The 19,226-nt window shown below is 37.1% G+C and overlaps 1 protein-coding gene across 4 annotated transcripts in view; it reads right to left on the minus strand.

The window, feature by feature from the left end:
* Positions 1 to 1,649: 1,649 nt before the first annotated feature.
* Positions 1,650 to 19,226, minus strand: part of ATG5 (autophagy related 5) — a 90,693-nt gene continuing 73,116 nt past the window's right edge. For 2 of the 4 annotated variants that reach the window (XM_042017267.1, XM_042017268.1), the window contains one exon: positions 1,650 to 3,980. In XM_042017267.1, coding sequence (XP_041873201.1) covers positions 3,844 to 3,980 — 137 coding nt within the window. In that variant the 3' untranslated portion in view covers positions 1,650 to 3,843. Of the gene's footprint in view, positions 3,981 to 6,529; positions 6,591 to 16,570; positions 16,724 to 19,226 lie in introns of all 4 variants that reach the window. The other 2 variants (XR_006014257.1, XR_006014258.1) reach the window with 2 other exon arrangements.

Genomic DNA, 19,226 nt, shown 5'->3' on the forward strand with positions numbered 1-19,226 from the left:
AGCTGCAGAGCCAGGGGCAGGCACAGCCTCATCACTACTCAGCTGAGGTCAAGGATCAGCTAAATAAAGAGAAGCTGCAAATTAAAGAAGAATCTGCAAGGATTTATATGATAAAATGGCCACTGTGGAAATGGTGAAGAAACCGTATGACTTCCTGTGTCATGCCAGGATTTCAAGGCTTTAGGCTTACCCCCATGGCCTGATCTCCTCCTCCTGTTTGCCTTGTATAGACTCAGATAAACTTTATAATTAAGGAAAACTAGCCTATTTTGCTAATTTTGAGCTGTGGAAAAAAATCCAGTGAGGGTGTGCGTACATATGACTGATGGAAATCAAACCTCTGAAGTGCAGATTATTTTAATTATAGTCAGAAAAGTATGTAAGGTGCAAGTTTCAGCCAGATAGTTTCCATTCTGATCTTTAATTTTGTAGTAATAAAAATACTTGAGTGCCTCTGTCTAGCTGAAAGAATAACAAGTTGTCTGGTTTTTTATGTCAGCTGGGACTGTAGCAACACACACAAGGAGAAATTATATACATATCTGTACAAAATAAGACATCACCAGCTCTCCACATGTCTTTCACTGTAAGGCAGCCACTGAAGGCACAGGTTTAGTGAACAGCACTATTGATTCTTTTTTTTCCCACTACAGCCCGATCTTCTCTGAAGAACCAAGCTTCTAGAGGTTTCTAATCTAATGAGTGCTTGTGAACTTGCAAAACACACTTGTCAGAAGTTTAGCAAGCAATCCTCCAAATTCCCACAGATGCAACCAAACTACATTGCATATTGGCTTTACCCTTTCCACCATGTTATACTCACAGTTATGGTGAGATCTGAGGGTATAACAAGTATTAGTAGCTTGATCACAGATTTGTTTCCACAACATATTCATTCTATTGCATCTGTTGACGTAGATTAGTGAAATGATGCAAGGATTAAGGCTTTAAACATCTTCAGAGGAAAGTGCTATTTCAAAATTAGACACATTTTGGCAGTTTCAATTGCAGTCAAGATCCTCCAACCCTAACGTGGTGTTTGACTGCCTCTCTTTCTACCCTAAGTGTTTTTTATACATATAAATACTACTAAAAGCACACCTTTAAACTCCATATAATGCTAGTTATTTTATACATATAAAAACCTGACATACACCAAATTCTTCATGTAGCTGTTTGCATAGCTGGTTTGTATTCTCTTGTATCCTTCAATCTATTGTTCAGGAAAACTGGTGTTTCATTACACAGTTAAAAGAACTTAATTACTTGAATTGTAGAGACATGAAAGGCAAGGGAAAGAAAGAAAACATCTCTCTCATTTTAAACTCATATTCAAACAGGCTAATTTGATAGTGTAACTTGAAAGTACAGAAATCTGAAATCTAGTTCTGAATGTCTTTTTACCTCTCTCTCAAGAGATATTACTCAGGTTTAGTGTGACATTTTGAAATGTCACCATGCCTATCTCAAAACCAGGTATTTGAACATAGAAGAGATACCTACCTGCTTTAATTCGGAACCCATTCTATATGTGATGATATTCTAACAACCTCTTTTAAGAAGTTCCTACTTATTAAGTATTAGTTAAGTACTCTTGTCATTCCATGACAAAGATCCTTATTTAGCTGGAAATAAAGACAGACTCAAACTTTGTTTTATTTTTTAATAAAGTTTAAATAGTTAAAGTAAGAGTAAAGAGTATGTTTAAAGCCAAGCTATTTCTTTGTTCCATGCTAGGCCTTAAAGTTGGATTTACTGGCAAATATGGGCCATGAGAAGAGCTGTATACTTAAAGTGCTGGTGTAGAATATATTAAAATAGCCAGTGACTCACTCCAGATTACCTTAAAACAAAGGAAATACAATCTCTACAGTTTTTGAAATGTATTGCCTCTTATCCTGATTAATGGAAAAATTATCCCTACAAAAGTTTTTTTTTTTTAATATGAAGACTCTACAAAATATTTGCTTTATCCATTGGCAGGACTTTGAAATTCTCCAAAATATTTAGATATGTGTGCCTAAGAAAGTTTATAAATGCCAATCCAACACTGCAACAAAAATTCCAAACAGAACTGGAAATTAGAATAACTCAACCAAATCATCCCACCATAACAATATTATATTTCAATTCTGCATAAACACAGACCAGCACGGTTTGTTTTGTTTTAAAAATTCTTCATGTCCTGCAGAATACAGCATAAGTTTGTTTCATTAGTATCTTTACCCTTCCATTTCCTTAATTCTATTTCCTCATTAACATTTAAAACAGTATCTAATCTGTCTACTGACTTTTTCTGCCCTCAGGGCTCTTCTTAGCCTCAACCCTATCCTCACTCATGGAGATCCTTCCCCTCTTGCTTCAGAAAGAGGTTTTTGTTCATTTGATTGATTTTCATTTTCTTCTTTTTCAGACACAGGTAAGTATTCTACCATAAAAGGAGCATGGAAACGAATGGGAACAGCACAGGGAGTTACTGGGACACTTACAAGCCAAGACTGTGAGTAGGAGCTTCGACAGCCTCTATTTTTGAAAGAAAAATGTCATGCTTTCTTTATACTGGATAATATTTGACATATTGGATAATATGTCTACAAAAACGTAGTTTTGTGCCACAAACAGCCACAAACTGCAGACAAAGCAACAGAGCACAGAGTTTGATGAATTTAGTGTAACACAGAAAAAATTGGTAGAGTTTGAGTAGCATCTGCAATGGCAACATTTAGAAACCAAGATGATCCAATAACCTAAAAATACATCTGCTGTACTAAGAAAAAAAATCTGTGCAATGAGATTAGAAGCTTCCAAATTTTGGACTGATTGCTCAGGGACCACAGATGTAAGAAAGTATTAGCATGGAAAAGCCTCAGCTTTCCAAAATTCAAAATTATTAAAAAGCAATCTGTCCATCATTCTATGATTTAACTGTTTCCTAGTCTATGGGAATTAACAGCAGGATACAATCCTATTTGCAACATCCATGTAGGTTTAAAAAAAAAAACCTTTTAAAAGTAAATTAAGAAAATATATTCTTAGAGAAAAAAAAATTAGATGAGCACAAAAAAATGCCATGACGAATCCTGAGACAAATTATCCTACATCACTGCTAGTCTGTGAAAACTGGTTTGAATAATAAACACACTGGAGTATTCAGTGACAGCATACAAATCAAAAGTATTTGTAATTATTAAGTTGTGCATGTTTTTAACTGACAAAACATGCTCACGGGCTTACTTTAAAATCTCTCACTGCTTGTTATCAAAGTTAAAAGATCATTTGCATACCAATACATATACTGTAAACATGAACTTCTCATTAAGGAAAGATGGATTTACAGTAATTTGATCTTTTACAAAAAGCTATTGGTAACCAAATCTCTCAGTGTCTAACTTTCTAGAAAATTAAACCAATGTTTCCACCCTCAAAGCTGAAACACTACCTCTTTAGGAAACAGCCCTGTTTATTTGTTAATCAGAAATACAATCAAGTGGCATATTTCCATTCGCTCTTCAGCTGACAGTTTCAGCTTCATTATATTTTACAAGAAAACAGCAGACTTGCAGAAGTCCTGTAAATTCTTTCATATCGCAACTGATTTAATTACAGCGGTGAACAAATGCAGCAGTGATGCAAAATAAGACCAGCCCAATTGCCCTTATCTGATGATAGGATCTCTCTTCCTGTTTGGCTTACAGCAGTGAGGACTTCTTGTTTTGTTTCGGCTTTTTGTTGGTTTCTTTTTTTCTGGTCAGGCTGCTTCTGTCAAGACTGACAGAAGCAAGGAGTTGACATGCCCTTAGAATTCCAGCTTGAGAATGATCCTCATACGAATATAGCTGAGTTTCAATCAGTGGGTCGGGGAATGATACTAATGTGGAGAAAATTATCTGGATAGCTCATATGTTCGCTTAGCCACTGAATGGGTGTTTCCAGCATTGGCTCAATTCCATGAATCATCACTTGAGTCTTCTGCTCTCCATCTAATTCAAAGAAAAAGAGAAACCACTAGTATACCATTCAAAGTTCACAGAACGATTAAACATTTACTCAATTTACGGTAGTTTTAATTGGTGTTACAGAGTTTAACATTTAACAGAATGAAAAGTAGGAAATATCAGTGTGGAGAAAGCTGAGATTTCTATAATCTAAAATAGAAACTTTGAGCTAAAATTAATTCCAAGAAAAAACTAGAATTAAGTGAAACTCGGTGGAAGTGCCACTCTTCTTTATTAGTCGCAAGGGACTTTTTTTAACTCTACAGTGATCACAGCTTGTTGTCAGCTCAGTTAAGGCATGTCCATCTCGCCCAGCTGTAAAGCATATGAATTTTACACAGATCATGCTTAAAATGTTGAGCTTCCTAAAACATACTGGTAAGTTGTATTCTTAATACTGTGATCTCCTGAAAGAGCTGGACTATGTGTAATATGTCACACATATAATACATGTATTATTCCTGAAGTAATTTTTGTTTTGCTAAGAATAATTTACAATAATCACTAGCAATATTTCAGAATTACTCTGAAGGCTGACTTGGCACCGGTTTTTTCTCACTTAGTTTCATCTCTTGGAAAAGCTAAGTTAGCAAATGATTCCCAGTATAACAAGAGTATTTTCTAAGAATATTTCAATTCTTTTTATTTATACTTGTCCCGGAGGATGCAAGTACTTTGATCCTTTGATTCAAATGATGGGAACCAGCTAAAGCAACTGACATAACAGTCATGACATGAACTAAAACAACAAAAAATGAAAATTTATTTCAGAGCCATGGGATGAGAAGAGCATATGAAATATGCTTCAAATAATGGTTAGGGGGGAAAAAGTAAGCAGTGACCTTTCACTCATTTTATACTATACTATACTATGGCATTCTCACATGGATCTACCACAGTGAAATTCACATTCAGTACTCAAAAGTATCACTGCATTTACTAACTGGCATTTTATGTTCCCCTCCAGTGTCTATATTACAGAACAAACCACCATCCTCGTCAAGAGCGGCATGGCAGAGAGCAGAATCTAGAAGTGTAGGTACCATTACTGGCACTTTCATTCAGTGACCCCAGTTCTAACATAATTTCTATTTTATAACACAGACAAAATCATATTTGTTTGGTAGCCAAAATTATTTGACAGCTGCCTGAAAATGTTTGTACCATAACCAGCTATCAATGCCAGCACAGCTAAATTACACTGGTAAAAAAATCATCTTTAAATATGTAGTTGACTTTATGCCAGTAATAATTCTTCCTGCAAGAGCAGACAGTTCTGTTTGCCTAAAATGAAGCATTATGCTTTTGTTACTTGCTACCTACATATGGTATATTCTGTACAAAGTCCTGATTCTCTAAATGGCATAATACACACATTATCACACTAAATTAAGCATAAACATTTGCTGGTTTCTGGTTTTATTGCAGACAAGTCTGAAGAACAAAACACATCATTTAAAAACAAACTTCTTATTTCTAGCCAAAGCAGGTATTTATTGGGCTGAAACGCTACCAGTCAGATTGTCAAGAGAATAAACTCCAAAAGAAAAGATCTCAGAAACCCAGTTGTTGTGTTCATTTACAACACCAGTTCTCTTTATTCTTAGAAGTGAGGGAACACCTAAATATTTTTAAGTAACCTCCAAATATATGTAATAAACACTTTAAAATGAAAATCTACCTATGGTATTCTTTAAATGGGTGAGAGTTAGTGACATTTTTTTTAAATGTTTCATAGTAATATTTAATTTTCAGAAACAACTAATTTGCATAAAAACAGATGACAGAATGCTGTTTCAGCATTAGCACTGTGATAGCAACCTACACGCATCTGACTTTTTAGCCATAACTTGCAAAAAATAGATTCAAAGCCTTAGAACCACAGTACCATTTTCTTGCCATTGGAAGAAAAGCTTATAAATGAGAAACATTTTCTTTGGCTCTTCCATTACTGTGCAACATAATATTTTTGGATGTGTGTGCATGTGCCTACTCTTGCTTAAAAATGAAATGCAAGTAATCTTGGTGTCTCTGTTCCTTGTTCCTTACCCAGCTTTGTCCCTTTCTCATACAAGTCTTTTATTCTGTTCCTTGGCAAATTGAGAAGGCCTCAGAGGTCAATGAAGAATTTACAGTTTAATTAAAATCTAAATCTCTGCATTAGCATTGTTTGTGCTTTAGTATTATCTCTGACAAAGCATCACTTCTCCTTAACTCCTTTTCCCCTTGAGGCTTGACTGAAGAGATCTTATCTCCCAATTCTGTATTTACTGCAGCCTTCTTTCACAAAATCCATTGTTTTTACTTCAACATTCTTCCCTCCTTTTGTTACGAGGAACCATAAACTCTCACTTAAGGCACATTTACCCAAACTTTCCTCAACTTTCATGTTTTCAGTCACACATCCGATTTTAAATCAGAGTCTTTCTCATATAGACATCTTCTCTACTTTTTGTAGCAAAACATTGTCAACAGCAAATACACTAAAAAAATTACTGAAGAGTATTCTTGCTTTCTCAGCAGCTAATTCTTACCCATTTCCACTGTGATCTGAGTACTGAATGATTTGCTAGCTATCATGAAAACTTCATCCACCTGTTTTAGAGATATAATAGATTAACAGATTTACAAAATATTTTTTCTTTCCATGATTTTGGATTCATCTTGACACACCAACCGCTGTCCTCTTCTTCCCCACCCCATACTCGATGATCACGAGAAGTCTTTTTAAAGTGGCAAAATGCATTTACAAAGTGTACAAGTTGCCAAACACAAAATACATTTAAATTAAGTGGTATAAAATTTAAATGACCTAATTACAAAGGGTAATGCCACTCTATATCATTGGCTCATGCCTGTGAAAATTAGGGCAAACAACTCTGCTTATCTGCAGCACATGGGGTCCAGACCTGATGATACCATTACTGTCAATACCCATTTTACAATGTTCAGCAATGTAGTGAAAAAACCCCCAGGATTTCCTCAAAACCACTAAGTTCAAAATTTCCAGTAACTTCATCAACATTTTCTGTCCTCTAAAAATCCTGTCAGAACTGAGTTACATGTTATTTATCACATGACCTAAGATTTTTTTTTTTTGCTTTGCTGCAAATTACTCTTGGGAATAAGATGAAGTGGAAATACAAGAAAAAAAAAAGCATAGCAATATATGTTTTGTAAGTTTTCATAATGTTACTTAAAATCAGAGTATTTTTATAGTACTGAAGTGATGCACAAGTAACAAACACTGTTTGGCATTTGCAAAAAGGAAAAAAAAAGCTGAAAACAAATTAAGTCATCTATCAGAGTGGTTGCCACAAGATTAAAAGATTTTTTTTCTTCTTTTCTTGTGGAGCTGTATCAATAGAGAAGGTACTATAGCCCTCTAAAGTTACTAGAGGCAAGCTATAAGCACGGATGATAAAGCTTTTTGGTAAAACTTAACAATATTCCATCTCCAGAAGGCAGATAACTATGGTTACATGTTATGTACTAAGACATTTTTGAGACATTCAGCTCACTTAACTTAGACCCTAACTCAAGGCTGCAACACTTTAAAGTGTTGACCAGACCCAGGCTAATTAATCATACCATGTGTAGTAGCCAGCTTCAAACCATGACACCATGTAAAGTCAGAAGAGTTTTCCAGCTCTGTACAGAAAATGGAGAGAAACAAGAACCTCTGAAGTGAAGGGCTTTAGAAGAGATCTGCTTCACTGTCACCTATAAGGTGGCTCAGTGTTCCTGAAGAGGAAACCACTACAAGCAAGTACAGGCAAAGGACTCTCTTTTGCAGATAGGCATCTGCTGAAGGAAGCAAGAGAGAGCGGCCTGTTGCATCTTCAGTGAGTCCTTGAGAGTGGCTCAAAGCCCTCCTCAATCTGAGGCAGCTTCAGTCCACTCTCCGTTCTTTAAGGGGAATGCCCTAACTACAATATTCTCTGCTGCTAATCCCCAGCTTCCTTTAAAACCCCTCAATATCCAGGAATCAGTGAGACACAGTGGAAAAACAAACAAGAAAATTTGTAGTCTTCAGAGAACATGGCGAGATGTGCAATGTCATGGTATCACACAGTAAATTTTTCTATTTCCTCCAGCTATATAAGTTGTTGCTTGCAAAGTAAACTACTCAGTATTAGGAAAATTAGTTTATTCAGCATCAATTCAAATTGTTGCACAAACCATTGATATATCTAAATAAATTTTTCCACTGAATTACATTATTATTTAAAAGAAAGAATTGAAGATGAAGGGAAAAGATTGGCTTAGTTTTGAGATAGATTCAAGTGCCTGAGAGCAGAATAGTGAGAAGGCACTGCCTCTGTCACAGGTAATTATTTCAGCCAGTTTTTACCCAGATTAACCTCAATGCTCACCAGCGCTGCAGTGACATACTCCCTTTCACCTACACAAGATCAGCTCCTCTAGCCAGACTATATCTGTGATGTACCACTTAAAATTCTTTAGTGGGATGAAATACCTCCCTTCAGATTTGTGGCCTCAAGCAATCACCTGTCAGGGCAATTTAGCAGGCTTAAATCCCTTAACTGATAGACAATACAAGATATTCAGGCTTTAGCAAAAGTGCCCCTGTAGTACTCAATTAGAATCCTCAGTATGCAAGTTCTCTGCATAGCAAGTTCTAGAATCTGCCTGTAGTCAGCAGCAGCCCCACTTATAAAATCGGTTTTACAGCCCTAAAAAGGCAAATAGAATCTGGTAATTCAAATTAGGGGCAAACAATGCATTTCTTGTATGATACAAGGCCATGGGACTATAGACAAGGACACTAAAATGTGTAAGGAGTAAACACAACCAAGTTTCATGCAGTAGCAGCATTTTAATAGCATGACATATTTAGATGCCAACTTTTCCAGCTGTGAAGTGGGCCATAGGCATTTGGTTGCTTATCTTCAGAATATATCATATGTTCTGGAGAAGATGATACTAAAGGTATTCCTGACAATAGGCTATACCATATTGTAGGAAAACTCATCTTGGGACAGCATTATAAGGAGCAGAATTTTCTTTTTGTGACTGTGGTGTGGCTGCTTTCCTCCCCATTTCTTCTGCTCCTCAGATTATCAGGCAGGAGAACAGAGTGTGCTCAGCACCTGGTGCCTCGGACATCTCTGAATCTGAAGAGACACACCAACATCTTCACTGGAAAGATTCTAATCTACGTCTGTAGGATCTCTTAGGAAATTACTTACAGAAACATAGTTTTCAGTAATGTGCTTCATGTGAGTAACGTAGTGTGCAACCATTTACTGAAAGATATTGCTGACCCAATTTTGAAAGCCTAAAGCCAAAGCTGGGCAGGGCTAAATCTCCAGTAAGCAAAAGTGAAAATTCCCTTCTTGGAAGCTAGGCTTCTGGTGTAGCACCAAGGATCACACATGAATCTGTGCACTTATTTACAAAAGATTACTTTATCTTAGCAAGGAAATTCAAATACTGTGTTCTTATCTGTAACCACACGTGGTATGAAAGCACTGGACACTGGCTGAAGTTATTCTTTCCCTCTCTAGGCACCTCAGGTTGGATATTCTAGGACATACAGAGGAGAGACAGCCCCAAACAAGCCTCACAGTCTAAAGAAATTCTCCACCAGTGACTTCTGCACTGGTAGCAGAAAAGAAACAAACAAACATTTCATGAATGTACTTCACTTTTTGTAATTTTAAGTAGGTAGCATCTCTAAAAACCGTCAAACCTCAATATAGTCAGCAATGGTTTAATTCATTAGCCCTGAAACTCAAAAAGATCATCCACCTCATTTAACAGTAACCTGTCCAAAACTGGAAACAGCTCCAATGTCCAGTATTAAAATTGACAAAGACAGGATACCATTTACAACAAAACAAGCGTTGCAATTATTTTCATTGTGTGTGCTACAAAAAAAAATCCTGTGTTCATAAAATACAAAAAAAATTAGCCTAAGGAGTATTTATGAACATTTTCACATCACTTTTGTAGTACTGACTATAGGCAGATACCATATATTTTTTAATTCATGGCAAAATATTTCTCTGCTTAGTGAGCAACCATAGCTACAGAATTAATTAAACCCATGTATAAATCAAATATTCATGCTTTACTTTTCTTCAGTACCTTTAAAAAAAATACTAGAAATTCACACATATTATTACAGGTTTCTCCATGCATAAACTCCAACCTAACTGGAACATCTGCAATCAGTTTCCAGCATGTGTATGTGTAATAGTGACCAAGGTACAGAAATATGGTGAGGTGTTCTGATTCCACAGTAACGACAACCTCAATATAAAGGGATCAAATAGAAAACCAAATTTGTATACTGAACAAATTTTACTTAACCAGCTGAGTACTAACAGGAGCTCAATACCTATGTAATTTCATGGGAAGTGCATAAAAAATGTTGATTTTGGTCAAATCTTGTGGCCAAATGATATTTTGCTCTTTGAATGAACTCAGCAGAAGTACTTTGGACAGCAAACATGTTCTCTTTACTAAAACCAAATATTTCATACTCAAAAAACTATAGCTTCAAGGTCTACGTTTGCTACATGTTCTATTGAGTAGAGTTTTTTTAGAATTTTTTAACTAGGAATAAAATGTTATGAGCTTTCAGAAGCTTCACACTAGCCTATTTCAGCCAGCATATCCCAGGCTGTCCTTACTTTTCTGTGAATTCCATCCAGTGCAAAAACGACCCTGCTTCTCACAGTAGTAGGCTCTGTTGCTAGAAGTAACTAATTTTCTATAGCAATCCTAACGTGGTTTTAACCTCACATCAACCACACAAACTACCAAAATCCTTATTCTTTTTGTCTCCCCTAAGTTGGAATGATTATCAGTTTAAGGAGACACACCGATGATACACTGCATCATGTCAGCAGAAATGCTGTTCAGTATCCTCTGACCAAGAGCAAGAACACACAACAAGTTCTGCAAAGCCAACTCTACAATAGCCTAGCCACAACAAAAGGTTCCTCTGACCTCAAAATTTTAGATGCTGCTATGTGACATGAAAGCACAGGACTGACTTTTCCTTCCTGCCTACATATCTCACCAACACTGGGGAAAGCCACTGAAGCTGACTTAAGGTGAAGAACTCACACACAGAAATGCAAGGTCAGTGCATTATTCAGTACACGTTTCTTTCTCAAAATGATTCCGTGTCTGAAATAAGCATTGTTCCAAACACAAGATGTGGTTTGAAGAATAAGAATTACAGTTCCTGGATAGACTCTAACTGCCTGACATGAATATAAATAAACATAAATTTAGTTAACTGTCAGCAACAAGACAATATCACTCATTTTAACCATTGGTAGTAACATGAGTTCAATTGCTCAAACTGAAGGTCATAATTTTCCTAAATGTATGTTTTCAGTTTGGGGTATGGCAAATAAAATCTACAACTCTGAATTTTGTTTTAAAAACTCTTTTAGAAGGAATGTTAATTTTTAATACATTTACTGAACAACTTACAAATAACAGGAGTGCTCAACCTATCTTTTCTAACTCATTAATTTGATTTTTTAAATTCTTGTCCAAAATAAAGAGTTAGAAATGTCAGTCTATCTGTCCTGGAGTGTTTTGTCACTCATATTACATATCTCAGTTTAACCCTTACAGCACCTTCATGTCATCTTACCAGAGCCCCTCATAAGAACTACTTCTCCAAAATGCTATGATAGAACTAGACCTGTATCAACCTCAGTGAACACTATTCTTGCAGAGTACCTGACTACAAAAGCCCAGCTCCAGGCAAGATATAAATATGGATCCATATTCACCGACTGAGCTTTAATTATTACTCTACTTCTTTACCTGGTTTTCACACAGGCCAGTTGGCCGATATCTTCATGATTGTCTCATGGTATAAACATCTCAACTTCAATTTAGACATCTGTGACTTAACGGAGAGGAAAAACACTTTCTTTGTCACAGTTCATACATGATTACATCCCTTGGATTATATTCAGGTACAGTCCAGGCTTCTCTATCCCCAAAATATAAGTGCAATATTGTCATATGCAGTATTATCATCATCTACATTAAATATCACTAAATACTGAGATGGAATCAAATATTTGGCATCACCCCATTCATAATTTTCTTCTCCATGCAATTTTTCTCTCGTTATTTCCTGTCATCTTCTACCTCAAGTCTATCCTCAGGTTAGATAGCCACATTTCTGAAACATAGCAAAAAAAGCAGATTAAAGTAATCACCACAAGTTTATGATACTTTGGAGCAGCTTATGAGAACTTGGCTTACACTTCTAATCTCATAGGAGCCAGAAAGCATGTAAATGAACTAGAAAACTTTTTTTCTAGTCCACTCAAAAAATTTTTAGAGAAAGTGAATTTGGCCTGAAACACCACTAAGCAGACTAAGCCTGAGCAGACTATTTTTTACAATTCCCCAAAACCGTTAACACTGAGAGTAACACCATGTAACACCAGGGAACTTTTCCTTCTGTAAAAGAGTTCAGCAACTCAATGGAAAAGTAGAGAGAAGGTGGAAATGGGTTAAGCTTTACTTAACTAAACTTTGGTGTTGTTGCTTTTTTATTATTATTTTATTCTTGTATATTTCACAGAAGTTTTTTTAATGGGGTTCTTTGAATAAGTCCCAAACTAATTTATGACAGAACCTTAAAATATTTTTCTTAAATATCTGACATCTTAGTCTTTAGAAGTTTTAGAAGACCTTACAAGGCCAAAGATGTTTCCCATCAAACATCCAGCTTCAGGCAGAATAAAATAAAGGTAAGATTAAGACTATCCCAGGGAATATTATAACCCTTCATCCTTAGCATCAGTGTCTTAGCCTCAGCTTTGAACTAGCAATACACCTGTGGTAGTTTATAAAAGACTGGGGTTAGCAGCTGAGGCTTATAAAACAATTTTCTTCTTCTTTCATGGGAACAAAGTGACAAAGTTCAATGTAAATCGTGCTGCTGTTCCGTGGAACAAGCAAGCACACAACACATTGAGATACACGAGGAACAGGCAGGGTGTGCATCTAAAAGATAAACACTTGAATGCTTGACAAATTGAGGCCAACTCATCCATGATATGTTTTCCATTGTTGAGGGAGAGCTAAATCACTTTTAAGAGTTGTGTAGCTTTTTTGAACAGCAGGAATCTTGACTTACAATAAGTTAACCCTTTCATGCACTATGCCCTTAATTAGATTTGACGTTGCCCTTCCCTCCAAACTGTGCAACTGACCTTCAGAAATTAGGGCTATCTCTTTACATAGCTAGGGAGCTAAACGTGATCAATGTGGTTCTTGGAAAAAAAAAAAAACAACACCAAAATAAAAAAGAATCCCATTTGATAAAGATTTTTCTCTACAAAGTTTGGTCTAAAGCAAATCATCTTGCTGTAAAAGACCTTGTTACTAATAGTTTGTGGGAACTTTTATAATGTCATTGTTTTCAAAATAGTATTATGCCAAATAATTAAATAACAAATTTTCTATTAAATATTATATATCCCCTAAGTATATGCACATTCATACACTTTTAAAGGTTTTTAATGGCATTCTTGAACTTTCAACCTCAAGCTTACTTCATTTTCAAGTTACTATAATTCACATCATGCCTGCAAATATTCTGTGATCCTAATGGCCGTCCATCTTTTATAAAGAACTTTTCAGCTAATCAAATGATGACCTATTCCTAGCAAAGCAAAGAAGGATTACTGTTTCTGAAAAATCACTCTCAGTACAGAAGAGACCAGCACATTTACTTGTTTTCAAGCCATAACACTAATTGCTCGTTTATCTGCCCAGTTTAATACATCAAATTCAAAAGTGGACATTGGGACATAATTACCATTTGAAAACATTTGGCTGAAGAGTGATAAGCAACACATACAGTCGGAGGCTTAATGGCTATTATTTCATATTTTGTGCCTTCCCCTATTTAACTAGAGAAAAATAAACTGTTTTTTCCTTTTTAAAAATGCTACTTCCAGGAATATTATTGTATTATTTATCAAAGTAAACAACTTCATAAGCAGACTACATGTGAAAATTGAGGTGAGCTATTCAATTATACCCAAAGTATGGACAGTTTTGTTCCATGTCTGACAAATTCTTCAACCTCTGCTAAGCTGATCAGTAAAAACTCAGCTAATTGAATCCATCGATGTGAAAAACCACAGGCTCAAGTCTGTACTGCATACATCAGGCTGAAGGATTTCTGCTCCAGCCACGGCAGTAATAGTCAGTGGGGTCAGGTCAAAGAGGGTTAAAGTGAGTCAGGATATAGCCAAAGGAATACATCAAACACTGATTTTAAAAGGGCAATTAATCTTAGACAGAAATGCTTCCTGGGGAATGAGATCTCAATCTTAAGAGCACACTACATGATGTAGCAGTAAAAATGTACATATACAAGCTTAGAGAGCTTTCATCCTGTGATCACAAACAGAAGGGAAGTGCTGTTTATCAGAGAAATACAAACCCTTGCTAAAATACTTACATTAGCTTCTTCCGGGCTCTTACTCATTGAAAAATAAATTCTGTAATGAGCAGGCTGTGGAGTTTGCACACATGAAATACCTTTTTTTTGTACATGTACTGTAGGTTCTTTTGAGCTAACAGACTGATGTATTTAGAGATCTCTACCAAAGTAAAAATAAAGAATTTAGCATTGAAAAATTCAGGAAGGAGTGGTGAAAGGAGTAATGGAATACCTGCAGGACTCGTTACACTGAACACTAACTTAAAAAAAAAATAACAACCCCTTCTCAAAACAGCTACCTGGTCAGAGTCAAAATTGGAAATAAATTTTCATCAAAAGTTCTTTTTGGCTTTTCCATTCTGAAAGAATAAGACAGCTGCAAAGCTGATAGATTATAATATAACCTTTATTTTTTGACTCATAACCTAAATATTTTTTAGAGTTCAGAACATATTTTTCCACTTCAGAGTAGAAAAATAGATCCATAAAGCTTAGAACACAAACATACAGCACTTGCAAACAAAATTTGCTAAGTTAGCATCCTCAATTAGTTAGCAAGATTACTAGGAATCATTAGCTATGTAGACAAACATACACAGCTCTGAAATTAATTACCACTGCTTTGGCTGCATTAGTTCGCAGCACTAAAGAGAACTGGCTTTGCAACCACCCTCCATCTGAGGATACTGATGCCCAACATCACAAGTGGCAGAAGGGCATCTATTTGTGTATCTGGTCCATACATGGGGCTTCTTGGCTTAAATGGCTGCTGCCAGCTTGCACAGAGATACTGGACCTAGTGAAGTTTCCTATAGTCTAGAGACCCGCTGCATTCTGCCATTGTAAATGTGGTGATGATAACATCAGGAAAAAGGACAGGGAGCACAAGTGCATTCAGATCTTTACTGACGTAGCCCCTCTGTGCATGGGCCAAACCACTGCATAAGACTTTGGCTTTGACGTAAGGAAAAGTTTTACCCCTATTTTTTAACAGATATTCTCCAAATGACTACAGGTGCAAAGCAAAATATAAAGTTATCCACTGAATGTGAAGTTATTAAAATTTCTGATTAAAATGAGATATTCAAACAGGGGACAACTACTGTTAGCAAGTGCTGCTGAATCCTTAGAGAAGAGAGTAGGACACATAGCAGATTGTTCTCCTTTACATTATTGGTAAAACTGCTACTTTTCTCCTAATTATTTTTGTAGGTCCTTTAGTTTTGCAGGTTCTATTCTTTCCAGCCCTGTAAGAGGTTTATCTCCTGGAAAAATCAGGTGATACCTATATGCATCAAGGCAAAATAGAGCCAGACTGTAAGAGAGATGCAAGGAAGATGGGAATGATTTTACTCAGACAACCCCCAAAGACACAGTACGTGCACCTAATTTAAAGGTATAGATATAATTCAAAAAATGGGCCAGAACTCACTCTTCGAACTTCAGGGCAAATGCCAGAGAACAAACAGCTCATGCCCGTTCAGCTAAATTATCTCCCTCTCTCTATTGCCTATCAAGAATAGACCCCAGACTGTTAATCCATGAACACTGCTCAAATTTTCTGGGAGAATATTAATTTGCCTTGACCAAAATTATGCCAGAGAACTGCTAATGGTCATACAGCACAAACAACACATGTTCTAACCCTCTTTTGTTTACTAGTATAAATAAAAACACTGAGACCACAACATTTAAATCCGTTTGTGCACTGCAGCGTCCTGGTTGAGAACTTCACAGAGGGTTATTAATGTCTCTGTGGGTCTTCACAGAGGGTTATTACTATCTCCTGAAAGCTTTGGTAGACCCAAATCTCCAGTTACTCTTGCACCAATTACAGTACTAAAGGAATTGTCACATTTTCTATGAAACCAACCATAAGAAACATCCTGTAAATCTATGTACTTTGTATACTTCAGCTGTTACTGACATGATTGTTTCTGTGAGCAACGATATATGAGAAACTAGAAGGAAGGTTTGGTTTGGGTTTCTTTCTGTGAAGTTTTTGATGGCTCAGTCATACTGAGTGACCTCTGTGGCCTCTTTGGAGTAAGACAGACTGACTTAGATCACAACTCAATAAAATCCAATTCTTAACTCTGCTACTGACCTCAATGTGACCAGGTACAAGCCACATCACCCCTCTGTGCCTCTTAATTTCTCCTTCCTTTTTGTCTCTCTTCACTCATCTTTTATCTAAGTGATAAGTTCTGTGGGAACACACTGCAACGTGTACAGTGCATAAGGAACCTGAGGTCTCCTCCTAAAACACAAAAAATACTCATTTTAAAACTGAAAATTCAGCACAACCAAAACATTTTGTCAAGATGCTTTGACCCCAACCATTCTCCTAAAACTCACACACATGGCAGATTACTAGAAATCAGGCAGGTTTTCTGTCAGTAATTTTCCACAATCTTTTCTTAACTGCCTGGACTTCCAGCTCTATATAGCATTCAGTCAGGAAATTGGTGGTAGAACACTGATGTTCCCAGGAAGAGCAGACTATTCTAGGACAAAAAAACCCCACCTCTCTTCTGGAGAGAATTTTACAAATGCTAGCTTGTGATTTTCAAACAGAATAAGTTCAATTTTTGAAGAAGTTATTTTGCTCTGTGGAGGATTTTACTTTCTCCATTTCATACTACTACTGTTAATGATAGACTTGAAAAACTTTGTTGTGCCTGAATGAAGTCATTGGCCTTTTGACTAATTTAAAGAGAATAGTCTGGAGTCTGATACTAATAAAACTTATTGGGTGGCCGGCAGAACAAATTTAGCTGAAGCTGAAAAAATTTCCGAAGGCTTGTCCGAGAAACAGGATTATTTCCCTATTTGCTGTACCTCTTCCTACAGTCTACCCTTCTGAATGTGTGTGCCTGTGCATGCCCAGAAACCACTTCTAAGTCACAAAGAAACAGCACATTACTCTTGTGATGTTAGCAAAGTTGCTGGATGCAAGAGGAAAGACTAGACTAGAATAGACTACTGCAGTTGGAAGGGACTTACAAAGATCATCTCATCCAACTGCCTGAGAAATCTAGGGCTGGCCAAAAGTTACAGCATGTTATTAAGGGCACTGTGCAAATGCCTCTTAAACACTGACAGGATTGGAGCATCGACCACCTCTCTAGAAAACTGTTCCAGTGTTTCACCACACTCATGGTAAAGAAATGCTTCCTAAGGTCCAGTCTAAACCTCCCCAGTGCGGCTTTGAGCTATTCCCACATGTCCTATCACTGGATACCAGGGCAAGAACTTAGCACCTCCCTCTCCACTTCCCCACCTCTGGAAGCTGCTCCTCACAGGACATGCCTTCCAGCCCCATCACCAGCTTTGTTGCTCTCCTCTGGAGGCACTTGAGTACCTTAACATCCTTACATTGTGGAGCCCAGAACTGCACACGGCACTCCAGGTGAGGCTGCACCAATGCTGAATACAGTGGAACAGTCACCTCTTCTGACTGTCTGTCTGTGCTGTGTTTGATGCACCCCAGGATGTGGTTTGCTGTCTTGGCTGCCAGGACACACAGCTGCCTCATACTCAGTCTGCCACCGGTCAGCAACCCCAGACCCTTTTCTGCAGGCTTGCTCTCCAGCCAGTCCTCTCCCAATTTATATCTGTGCTACATGCTACTCTGTCATAGGTGCAGAATCTGGCATTTGGACTTATTAAATTTCATCCCATTTGCCAACAAGACAGGAACAAAGGACTCACAAGATACCAAGTGGATAATCCTTGTAGAGTTGATTGAGGTGAAGTTGGAGAAGCCCTTAAAACCAAGCTATGTTCACTGTTTCCCAAGAAATTGTATGCAGAAAGATCACAAGCAGCCCCACATACCCACTATGTTTTCTTTTGAGAGCAAGTGAGCCAGAACATTCTGCACACAACAGAAGCCCTCTCTGATTATGTAAAGAATTTGTTTAGAAATTAAGATGGCTAACAAGAAGCACAGCTGCCACATTATTCTCAGATTATTTGCACCTTTCCATGTGGTCATGACAAATTAATACTATATTAATTAATTCTGTAGTCACGACTATTACTTCTGTAATCTCAAGCCAACCTCTGGACTTCCACCCCTTTTGATCAAAAAGGACTACTAAATTAAAAGGTACACAATTTTTACACAGAAAAATGTTTCCACTTCAACTTGAAAAAGAAAAGGCAACTGGGGCAGGTAGGTGTTTGTGGGTGTAAAAAAAAAAACAAAAATCAAAAAGTTGGCAGTAAGATGAAAGTCAGATGCAGAAGAATAATCCAAGCAGATGGCCTAGTTAGGAAAAGATAACAGGCACAAATAATGACTCACACCAGAAAGGAGAAGTACAGGATGACCTCCTCCAACATGGAAAGCACCACTGAGTCAAGGATGTGAGGAGGAAGGAATAGCTTAAGCAGTGGTCTGAAGGTCAGTTGTGGCCTGCAAGATGACTCTCACAGTAGAGGAGACAGTGGACCAGAATTCGTATCACTGGTGAGCTTTAACCATCTTTTAGTACACACCCACATTCTACAAGACCTCTAACCCTTCACAATGCTCTCACAGCTTTGTGGGATGAAAGTGTGGCTAATAAACTGCCTAAAACTGCCCAGGGCTTGTTATATTTCTAAATTTAGGTAGCCTGGGAAAGTATTTCCACACTGTACCTCCACAGCACTGAAAAGCAGAGACCAGTCTGCAGAGAGCACATGCAATCAGACTTACTAGTTAGACATGGGGAGCAAAGACTTCCTTCTGTTTGCTCACTGCAAGAGCAGCA

This window comes from Corvus kubaryi, unplaced genomic scaffold, assembly GCF_017639235.1.
Source record: "Corvus kubaryi isolate FWS band 111438036 unplaced genomic scaffold, C.kubaryi_AGA036_p1.0 split3-73, whole genome shotgun sequence".
NCBI classification, from domain to species: Eukaryota; Metazoa; Chordata; class Aves; order Passeriformes; family Corvidae; genus Corvus; species Corvus kubaryi.